This window comes from Ostrea edulis, chromosome 1 (assembly GCF_947568905.1).
Source record: "Ostrea edulis chromosome 1, xbOstEdul1.1, whole genome shotgun sequence".
NCBI lineage: Eukaryota > Metazoa > Mollusca > Bivalvia > Ostreida > Ostreidae > Ostrea > Ostrea edulis.
The window spans coordinates 57,784,878-57,797,356 of NC_079164.1; the positions used below are offsets into that span (position 1 = coordinate 57,784,878).

Consider the following 12,479-nt stretch of genomic DNA (forward strand, 5'->3'; position numbering starts at 1 on the left):
AAACATCTTGTGTATAATTTATTATTTTTTAACTAGCAGTAGACTTAGTAACTGCAGCACTCCAATCCTAAACATGGAGAACTTCTGGCAGTTAATTTTTAAAATAAATACTTGAATAGCTTAAAGGACACATCTCATGTTTTCAAAGTATACAACATTACATGCATTTTGTCTTCTTTATGCTTATAGTAATTAATTCTAATAGTTCGTTCGCCGAAATTTTGCGATAATTAACCACAATACAGACTTAAATCTACGCCCCGATTTCAAAAAGTCAGGTTAATTAGGTAGGTAGCCACGTGGTACAGTGACGTAACATGCGCCCTTCGGATTGTGAAAGTACTGCGAGATATTATTAAAAACTCAACTTTTAGGGGCCTAATTTATTTACCATGGGCAACATTTAAATCGATGTTGACAAATTGTCCGAGTTTTATATGTGTTCGCCACCAGTTCACACATATAACGATGTAAATACCCAAATATAGCGAGTAAAGCGTGTATGAAATCGGCAATATTGTGAATAAATAATGTTTATATGGGTCGCTTGGTGATGTTATTCATTTATACATCTGTAATTGACGCTGTTTTTCTAAAATAAACAGTGCAATCATTATTTATTTTTGGATTAGACAAATTATGATACGTTAAATTGTTGACAACAAGGCCCTATGCCAAGCTATTGTCACGCGTGCATTTCGGAAAGAAAGAAAAAGACAACACACACAAATCAATAAAAATATTCAAATTTAAAGTGGTAATCACATTATCTTATTTTGATAAAGCAATCTTATTACTATTTTTGAATTGTGATCTGCACATCTTTAGGAAGTACGAAGTGGGAGCACGGCGTTATAGCCTACTGACGCACTCAAGATGCTACGAGTTCAATAAGGAAATAATTTTATAATTCAATTTAAAGTTAGGAAATACACAATATTCTATTATTTGTATAATTAAAAGTTCAATTATTTTGTATCTTTAATTTTTTTAAATTTTTTTTTTGTAAATCTACCAGTTGGTAGAAGTTACATTGTATCGTCGATATATGTTGTTACAAGGCGAAAGTCAGTTGATCCGAGTGTGTATTGAATTTGAAGAGCAAAACAGAATGTATGCTATAGGCCTACCAGTGCTTATAGCTTCGTTAAAACATTTTTGTTACACAATCCTTTGTCTTTTTAGGCTTCTATATAGAAGAAAGTCCACTTGTAGTGAAAAGGTTACCTGTAGGTGTCCAATAAGTTGACAATTGCTGTACATTATTTTTAAGAATGGACAGATACTGTCCGTTCTTAAAAATAATGGACAGTACTTGTCAACTTATTGGACACCTACAGGTAAACCCAATAACTTATTAGACATCTACAGGTAGGCTGAAAATAAGAGAAAGACAATACATTTGTCAAAGAGATTCAAATTTTATTTTAAATTCCCTACAAAGTAAGAATCAACACAGATATCGGAAACACTCAAAAATGATATTTCCCATTAGTAGAATTCTCTGCTTCAACTCGTAAGATTCACAATTTTTTAAATCCATTGGCCATTACTTTATCGCATCAAAACTTAAATTTGAAAGACATATTTCCATACTGTATTTGAATTTCGCTGGATTCAGAGGCACATACCGAAACTTCTTCACAACGCTTTTTTATGTTTTCTTTATTAGCATATCCTAATTCTGAATTATTATTTTCGCTTTCATGAATAATTTCATTTCACGAGATAGGTGTATTGGGTTCTTCTGGCTGGTGTTAGTTATTTCCTCATCCAAATATTCGAAAACACTATGCTTTTCAGATCAAAATTTGGCTTCATAACTTTTTCACCCTCCATATCCAGAATATTTGCAATACTTTCACTAAAATCCTTAAATTTTGACTGTGCAATGAAAATGCTCTCCCCATCAGAGGAAGACATATTGATATGGCTCAGTACTATAGAAAGAGTGAATATAAAACCTGCAGTAGAACACTACTCACCTGACACTGTCCAATAAGTGAACAAAAGAAACAGAATTCTACGCAAGACTGGTTATATTGTCAGACTATTCAAAATAGCTTTATTCAAAATTATCATTGTCAATGGATTTACCTGAGACTGTCCATTCTTAGAACAAAAGATGTAGTGTTTTAAGTAGGATATAAGCCTCAAACATATATCCCTTTTCTCGCAGTTTATCAGGGTCTCTGTCCAAGCGGTGTTTGAAAAGGTGACTGGGTGTGTTTTTTAAGGTAAACCCAGATAGCAAGACTACATTGGGCCAACGTTGGTTGCAGGTTGTATGGTTGGTCGAGTGCTGGCGTTGGACAATGAATGTTGGCCCAACGTTGGCCCAACAAGTGATATGTTGGCATGACAGCTAGAATGTCGGCGTTGGGTTTACAACGTTGGCCCAATGTTGGTACATTGTAGTAAATGTTGGCATAAAACGTGACCAATGCATTGTCGGGGATGTAATGTTGGCCCGACGTTGGTCCAATGAATGATATGTTGGCATGAAAAATGGACGCTTAGTGTTGGGGGTGCAAAGTTGGCCCGACGTTGGACCAACGAATGATACGTTGGTAAGAAAGTTAGTCCGTCAGTGTTGGGAGTGTGATGTGGGCCCGACGTTGGTCCACTGTAGTAAATGTTGGCATCAAATAAAGCCACTATGTGTTGTGTGTGTAATGTCGGCCCAATGTTGATCCAACCAAGTTATGTTAACAAAAAAAACAACCCAAAAAAACAACAACAAAAAACAACATACATGTATATTAATTGCTAATTAAAGCTAGGGCATGTACGTGATGTTTGCAGGTAGGACCGTCGTACACTCGGTGTTGGTTTTGCAAACTAAGAAGTTGGCTCAGCATTGCTATATCGTATACATTAATTAATCGAAACGAAAATCGTTGGTAAAACATAAATGGTCACTAAGCATTCTTAAATTAATTGGGGAAAAGGGGGGGGGGGGGTCACACAAATAATTTGCAGTTACTGTATTAGTAAACATTTGGTGTTTATTGCCATTCAAAACTATATTGGAGCTTCTGAAATTTAATTTTCATATGTTTTAATTTTTGCTTCCATATGTTCACATCATGGGGAAAAAATGAGGGGGGGGGGGGCGCTTAATCAAAACATTTCCATTAAGACAGCCTAACTTTCTAGGTGCTGTGCAAATTTCATAGGGGGAGGGGGTAATTGATAATTAAAATCTAAACATAAATGAAATGGACTGAATACTGTTTTGTAAATAAAATAATTAGATTAGGGTTTTTTCTCAATTACCCATTTAAAATAATGTTTTAAATATCCAAATGAAACTTTATACCATAACCCACTATTAATTAAACAACAGTTTAATTCATACTAAAATAAGTGGAGTACGGCGTGGGGTGAAAATGTATTATAAATTTCTCTTCAGCAACTGCATGTGTCTTAGTTTCGTATTTACACCCATGTACATACTATAGGCATCATGGTGACACCTACATGTTGCGCATCATTTTTTTCAACGAGCACTCAGCTACACTTGACATGTATCTTAAAATTATTCTATTCATTTTCACTCTCAAATCTCACTTCTATGGGGGTATCTCCATTTTTTATGAAAGTTTCATACGAAACTGTCACCTACTACCTTTACAAAACTTTCGTTTGAATGGTAGCCTACGTCGCAGTGAACACAAGAAAGAGAACGGATTATTTTAGCCATTGTTCTTAGAAATGTAAGTACATTTGTTTAGTTGTTTGTTTGATTTAATTTTTTAAAAGTTTTACTGAAAGCTAGTGTAACACGTACTATAGCTAAAGCTAAAAATCACTGCTAGATCTATATATGATTAGAAATCTTCATGATTTTTTTTAACAGCGTGCATATAAAAGTTGAAACATTTACCATTCTCCGAATAATGTGACAAAATGATTGTTTTACTATTTGTTTCGTTTGTTTGATATCATGCCAGTATTGGATCGAATCAACGTATTTATACAGATACAAATTTTTACAGATTTGAGTCAATTCAAAAAAAGTGCGCATTTCATCTCAGAAGGCGATCTGTGTTATTAATAGGATATCACTTGATTGATCAATGGTTGTTACTTTGTAGGTACATTTGTATGTGTGATGAACCATTGCATATGTATTTTTACTATTTCACTTGCTTTTCGTTGATAAATTCACAAATTCAGTACTCATTATCTGATTTAGTAGCCTTGCTTTTTGCTTTTGGACAGTAGGGTATGATTTAAATATTTTTATTTAGCCCCCCCCCCCTCCTTCAACATGGCAGAGGGTGGTTCGGTCCCTTCATACTGGACAGTAAGAAGATTGGTTAAGAGGGGTGTTGATATGCATTTGCAAGAATTAGACGATAGAGGTACTAAGTCTCCTTGTAGAGATACAAATTTGCAAAATGCAAATTTTAGTAACCAAACCATGCAGAGGGAATCAAATGACAGTGATCATGGTGATGATGAATTAATCAGACAACCTACTGAACATGTAGAACATTTCGTAAATTCTGATAAATCAGATGACGGGAATAATTTGCTGGAGCTTGAAAACAGTGTAAATTTAGTTTTAAGTGATACCGACACCAATTCTAGTTCAGATGATGAACTCAGTAATGTATTGGACAAATTAAAAGATTGGACAATAGCAAATCATGTAACCGACTCATCAACTTCCAAGTTATTAAAAATTTTAAAGCCTCTGATTCCAAGTCTTCCCAAAGATCCACGTACCTTGAAAAAACAAAAAACAATACACAATTGTTGAAAAATGTGGCGGTGAATACTTTTACTTTGGGATTGCTTCAGGTATAAGAAATCAAATGAAAAATTGCAATGAATTTATACCTGATGGTTTTGTTTTTAGTCTGCAAATCAATGTTGATGGATTGCCTCTTTTTAAGAGCACAAACCACCAATTGTGGCCAATAACTGGGTTAGTACAAAACATTCCAAAGCAAAACCCCTTTATTATTGCTTTGTATTCTGGTAGTTCAAAGCCCACTGCCATCCATGAATACTTTTAGAGATTTTGTCGAGGAATACCACAATTTACATGATGGTTTTGACTGTTGTGGTAAACTTTCGCAGCTTGCTTTACACCTGATACACCTGCTCGCGCTTTTATAAAACAGGTAAAATCATATTCTGGCTATCATGGTTGTGATAGGTGTAATCAGAATGGTATTTGGTTAGGGAAAATGACATTTCCAGAAACAGAAGCAGATTTAAGAACAGATGCATCATTTGATCAAATGAGAGATGAAGAACATCATTTAGGACCTACCCCCCTGTCTCATCTCCATATTGGAATGATTACACAAATTCCATTAGACTATATGCACCTCGTTTGCTTAGGTGTTGTGAAGCGCATACTCCTAATGTGGATGAAAGGTCCATTAACTTGTAGATTAGGATTTAGGTCTTTACAACAAATTTCTGATAGATTAGTAGACTTAAAATGCTACATACCATCAGAATTTGCTAGAAAGCCAAGGTCATTATTTGAAGTACAGCGATGGAAGGCCACAGAATTCCGACAATTTTTGCTGTACACTGGTGCTGTTGTACTGTCTGGTGCTATTCACCCAAATTTATACAAAAATTTCTTGCTTTTATCTGTTTCAATGCATATTTTGCTGAATGAAACTCTTAGCAAAAAATATCATGTATATGCAAATGATTTGCTTGTTGCATTTGTGAAGCATTTCTATCAAATTTATAGTGAGAACATGGCTGTTTATAATGTTCATTGTTTGATACATCTTGCAGCTGATGCTGGGAAATTTGGTAGTCTCGACAATATTTCTGCTTTTCCATTTGAAAACTTTTTACACCAACTGAAACGTATGGTGCGAAAACCAACTTTTCCTTTATCACAAATAATTAGAAGGCTTTCAAAGGAAGACAGTTATCAATCTGAAAGGAAAGCTTACCCAATTTTGACAAAAAGTCATTCAAAAGGACCTCTCCCAGATAACCTTGGAGAGGATACATATACTCAATTTTCAAAGGTTGAAGTGGAAAAGTATGTGTTAAAATTGAATGGAAAGGACAACTGTGTACGCATCAGTGGCAGAATATGCTTGATAAAAAATTTTATGTTACGGGATAAGTGGTATTTATCTTGTATTTCAGTCCTTTAAGAAATCTGAGGATTTTTTTTACTTCTCCCTTGTCTTCAAATTTACTTGGAATTAGTGTGGTATTTGATTTAGAAAATACACTAAAAACTGCAAAATTGTCATCAGTAGAGGCAAAGTGTGTTTTGCTCCCAAATGTTGCATTTCCTTACACAGATGCAGCATGGTATTTTTTTTTTTATGTTGTGGATGTGAATCTACTGCACAGCCACACATTCAGTCTCATTTGATAAAAAGAATAGAAATTAATAGTAAAACATGTGTTTTTCCATTTGCATACACCTCTCTATTTCAACTTTAATACCATAATTTTGTCACCTTCATGTTTGTAAGATTCTCCAATACTTGAAAGCTTAAAGCAGGGTTATTTTTTCTTAACTAAATTTTATTTTATTTACATAAGAAGATTCTATTTAAGAGGGAAATTTTTGAAATTCTTTAGGTCTAAAACATATGCAGTGGTAGAATTCCCCGAAGAGGAGGAAGTGGATGTTGTTCCTCTAACATGGCTCACAGATAACGAACAAAAATGTAGGTGACCAGCACTGAAATAGATCAAAAAAGTACAGCTTGCTGTAAAAAATGCCATTCAACCAACGGCAGAGTTCAGAAAATTACCTGTCCGTGTTTTGTACAAAGCATGTAAGTGATTTCACTCAATATTACTGTACAAATTTTCTTAAATTTTTGTTAAAAGGAGGTATTTTTAATGTTAAATGACACACTTATATGCATACTAATATATACACTTTAAATATATATAAAAGCCTCAAATACTGAATCAGCACTTTTTGAAAAAAGTGTGATAATTCTCTGGAAAATATATCACTTTTAAATGATATGTTTTACAAATTTTTAGCTGACTATGAAAAAGCCAGGAAAAAACTAAAATTAGCAGAGGTTACTTCGGACCTGCAGACCGATGCAGAAGAGGCATCCCTAGCAAAATTGGGCAAACGCAACAAAAGGTTTAATGTTTTGTATTATGTTTTCCCTTAAAAATTAAACTTTTCAAAATCTCTGAAAGTATTGAGACTTAGAAAAATAAGATTAAGTAAACAAGTAAAAAAAAAAAAAAAAGAGAGATCATCTTTAAGTACATGTAGGGCATAAAGAAATACCTTTCTAGTGAGATAATGTGAAAAATACCTATTAATGCTCTGTTTACATGTCTGTTAAAAGTTATATAATAATTATGAATAATTATAGTTTTTATAAACAGGATAAATATGCTATGTTTAACAGACCAAACCCCCGCTATGAGAGTGAAACAGAGGATGAAGTTGATGAACCTATAATTAGGAGAAAGTCTCCCAGGAAAAAGACAGGCCCTCCAGCTCCTATCATTCCTGAGCCTCCATCTACGCCTGTTATTGCCAGACAAGCATCACCACCACCTTTACCAACTCTCTTTTCCACACCTTTACCTTCAAGTACATCAGGTAAGTTAAACAAATTATTGCAGCTTGACTGATATCATGAAATACACGTGTTGAATGAAAGTTATTGCCATTTATGTCTTTTTCGTATGAAAACTTATAAACTTATGGACTAATAAAATCTGGACGGTGGATTTTCATTATACTTCTCAAATTAGTTTTATGTGTCAAGACTAATGTATGGTTAAAAAATGAAAAGATTCCCTATTACAGTTTTTCAGTTATGAAACCATATTCGGCCCCCTTAAATTGATTGACTTTATATTTTCAGCATTTGAAAGAAAATTAATTTCATCCATCGAAGAAGTTAAAGTTCAGGTGAAGTTGAACACAAGTTTGCTGCAGAATGTTCTGAAAAGGATAGATGCACTTGACAAAGAAGAGCATGAAGGTGATGCAGGAGAAGAACTCAACATAGATTTGCCTCTCATTAACAAGGACAAAGTTATGGCACTGGAGGAAAGCCTCAAAACCGAAAATACCTTAAAGAGAATGGTATGCATCAACAAAATGATTTTCACTGTTATTTTCCTTTTATTATAAAATATTTGTATAAAATTAAATATTTTGAAAATCCGAGGATGCAAAAAAAAAAAATCAAAAAAAAAATCATATAATGTTATTACAAACAGAAGTTATGTATGAAATAATTTTTTATTAAAGGTTAAATCACTGAGGACCATAGGTGGGGAGAATTTGAAGGCAAGTGTGAGGAGACTTTTGTCTCATATTTTCACCAACAATTTGGCCCGCCAAATTAACTGGTTAGGAAAGGGGGAGAAGATTGCCTATTCCAAATTGAAGTTAAAGGACCTCATCATTGGTAAGTTTGTAATCAACTATTTAAAATCTAAATTTTATATGTTTTGTTTTAAACTATAAATATGATAATTTAGAAATTATTATGTTTATTTATTTATGAAACTTTGAGCAATTGCATATATTCATGCATCATTTGTTAATTAAATCGCACTTTTAAATAATGTGATTTTTAAAATTTTTTATAGCCACTGTCAGAAAAAATCCATTATGCTGCAATGCTACAGATGTGGAAATTTCAGCGATAGCTAGGGACTGGTTTCGCTATGCGGGTGATAGGGATGGTGGAAGGAAACTGAGAGAGGAGAGGAAACAACAACAACAAAAAGAAAAACAGCCAGAAAACACACAGGAACCGGAAGGGGATACAGATGATTAATTTCAAATGGAACTTTTTCCTTGAGAATATTAATTTTTCATATGAACTTTTTTTCATTCTTCAACTCCATTATTTACTTGAAAACTTTTATACAAGAGATGATGATGTTAGCCTGATATTTTTAATATTCAAAATCAAGAAATGCTTTAAACATGCTAACATGCTGAAATTACTATGTTAATTTTTTTAATCAAAGAAATTAAAATCTTTGTTATTTATTTTTTAAATTTTCATTTATTTATTCAGTAGGTGTTTATCTGCCTTTTCTTGTTGTCTACTGGATGTTTTTGTGATAAAAAAAAAAATGTTGGCAAGTATAAGAGTAACTTTTCCAACAAAATGCCAACAAAGGACCAGCAGTAAGAACATAAATGAACCATCAGTTAAACATTGGCCCAACATTGAACCACCAAGTTGGTTTAATGTTGGACCAATGTTGGGGCCGTGTCATGAATGAGATACCAACATTGGGCCAACGTTGGGTCAATATTGGGCAAAACATCATACGAGGGGCCAATGTTGGGCCAATGTCAGATTCCCAACAGTCTAACGTTGGGCCAACATCAGGCCAACCTGTTGGTTGAACGATGGGCCGATGAGCAAGATGATGTTGGCCCAATGGTAAAAACTGACAATGGGCCAACGCAATATTCAACGTTGGGGTTGCGTTGGCCCAGTCACCTTGCTATCTGGGAAGTTCTTGCTCCAACAAAAAATTATCCACGTCTTTTTTCTCGTACCTTCCTTCGAAAAATTGAAAAATGCTCAGTCTAAATCCTTTCTACCGACAACTAGTACACCCAAGCACGGCACACAACATTTTAATGCATTATTATTTACTTAAGAAATGAACATCACTTTTGAACTGTTCATGGTCAATATGAACGGATTTGGATTTGAGGCAAATTCTGTGAATCGCGCTAGCGATTCACAGAGAATTTGCCTCAAATCCAAATCCGTTCATATTGACCATGAACAGCTCTAAAGTGATGTTCATTTCTTATATTTATATTCATTTACTAAAACACCGTTTGTTTATATTGTTTCTATTTTGTTGCATAAAACGAACTCCTAGCCTCTGTCACAGTAGTTACTGTGACGTGCGTCAACACATAGACATGACGTCACATTTCGTTTCACCCTGCCTTTTATCAACATTGCAAGGTGCACTGTATTTTGGGGGTAGGAGACCGCAAGATTGGGATGATAATCCACGCAAGTTTACAATCTTAATCCAAAGATGTGACTTGCGAGATCTTTGTAACAGATGTTCTATTTTTTTCAAATCATTACGCTCTCTCAGTCGCGTGCTTTAAGCTAGTTCATAATCCGTTCATAGTCAATGTGAACGGATTGTGTCGCGGGATGAAATTGGTTGGTTCATAGAGGAAAATGCGATTTGTAATATAAATACAAGCCGTTAACGTGATAATTGGTTTTTTGTCGATTAAATCTAATCTGTTTATGAAATGGCTATTAGATGTTTTCAAACCCGAGGGCGCATATGACGTCATACATACTGGCGCGTAAACTAGCGAAAGAAAATATGCATATCGCAAGATTTGAATTTCATCGCTTTCAAACTCAAAAACTACCCAAAATATTTCATTTAAAACACATTTAAAGTAGTTTTAGGCATAAAAAGAGTTAATTTTGCTGAAAAAATGAAAAAGTTTAGAAACATGCGTTGTGTCCTTTAACATTTGGATTAATAATGAGATGACTTTTAATTCTATTCAAGCATAAATTCCGTGTTAGCTTTTTAGCTATTTCATATATTATGAAAGAAATCTGTTAATTCCTCTTACTATTGGTCGTAAACTTCACCCTAGTTAACATTGGTTTTGTTTCAATCTTTCTTTCCCGCTGTATCTCTTCAGTTTCAACACTAATCCGCAGGATATCGGTAAATATACTAACTTTCACATAGATTCATCCCAAATAAGGCAAAACTTTCTTCTTCACCGGACTCATTCGCTTTAAAAATTTGATGTGATACATAAATGTTTATTGTACCAGGTGTAGAACTAAATTCAAATTCAAATTCAGTTATCTTAAACATATGTAGTTCGATTAAAAGCACGTTCGATTTAAAAAGGCTATGTTTGGGGAAAATTGTTCAAAAATTTATTTTATCTTTTACAATGTTGTTTTCGGGGGGGGGGGGGGGGGTACCTTTTATTCATTGGATGAGCTCATAAAATCTTATCTTACGATACTAGCCAGAATAAAGTAATAGAATTTGAAAGGGGTTCAATTATAATTCAAGTCTTTTTCATTATGTTATCTTATTTATTTTTTATTCATTTGTGAAACAACATACTGTCAAAATCTGGGGGAAGGGATAACAAAGCCGGGGGAAAAAGATGGTGCCAACAGGCGCTGCTGGTACATTCATCCACAAAATACACCGTGTAAAAAAACATAATAATGCATTAGTATGAGGTATCAATATGAGATGGTGGATTCTGAGGATGACTTCCTGTTCTCTCTGTACTGCATCCCTTCTTCATAATAAGCCTTTTGATTTTGCAAAATGTTGACCTCCTCATAACATTATTGCATAATATATTTTCCGTATTCCGTTCCGTTCCGTCTTCCGTTCCATTTTCCTTTCCGCGTTTTAACAACACCCCAGCCATCATGGTAAGATTTGCTTTGGCGGGTTTCCGTTTTAGGGAGAACTCCTTAAGTATTCAAACTAATAAGAATATTGGAAAGAGATATCTCTTTTTCTTTGAGAGATATTTCTTTTTCAACGATTAAAGAGATATCTCTTATACTTTGAGAGATATCTCTCTAAGAATTCTTAGAGAGATATCTCTTTAAGTGAAAGAGATATCTCTTTAAGTGAAAAAGATATCTCTTTAAGTGAGAAAGATATCTCCTTAAGCAAAAGGGATATCTCTTAAAGTATAAGAGATATCTATCTAAGTGAAAGAGATATCTCTTAAAGTGAAAGAGATATCTCTTTAAGTGTAAGAGATATCTCTTAAAGTAAAAGAGATATCTCTTTAAGTGTAAGAGATATCTCTAAAAGTAAAAGAGATATCTCTCTAAGTGAAAGAGATATCTCTTTAAGTGAAAGAGATATCTCTTATTTAGAGAGATATCTCTTAAGATTAAGAGATATCTCTCATTGTAAAGAGATATCTCTTTAAAATAAGAGATATCTCTTTAATTTAAAGAGATATCTTATTTTTCGAATAAATAGTAAAAGGGCTTGCCATATAATTTGTTTATTTTGTGCTGAGTTATGATAATTATCATATTCTTGCCTTTATTATAAACTGATTGCTGTCAAAAGAAAAAAGTATGGAAAACCGTTCTGGCCATAACTGAAGCATAATAGAGTCTGTGTTTTTCTACGAGAATTTTGTATGTATTTTCAATTACATGTTTGTCATATGTTTTGTTTTTATACTTTACAGTCTTTTACTACATCTATTCTGAATAAAGAGAAATCAAGGCATTCTCAACACTGAGTTTCAATACAACATCCATAAGTATTTATGCACCAGTACATATTTCAACATCTGCTAATGCAGGAAGATAAAAAAAATTAAACTTACCAGAACCAATGGAACATGTGTTGTCAGCTTGAGTAATATGGCAGGTCTATCGGCTTTGGAATCACCCTCCCCCCTCACATCTGAGTTAGATTTGTCATGTAATGAATGACAATATGTTGTTCTT

The 12,479-nt window shown here is 33.7% G+C and overlaps 1 protein-coding gene across 1 annotated transcript; it reads left to right on the forward strand.

Annotated features, from left to right (window-relative positions):
- Positions 1–6,841: 6,841 nt before the first annotated feature.
- LOC130051870 (uncharacterized) lies at positions 6,842–8,164 on the forward strand. The gene is made up of 2 exons (XM_056154895.1): positions 6,842–7,114; positions 7,392–8,164. The coding sequence occupies exons 1-2, from the start codon at positions 6,987–6,989 to the stop codon at positions 7,618–7,620; spliced, it is 357 nt and encodes a 118-aa protein (XP_056010870.1). The 5' UTR covers positions 6,842–6,986; the 3' UTR covers positions 7,621–8,164.
- The last annotated feature ends 4,315 nt before the right edge of the window (positions 8,165–12,479 follow it).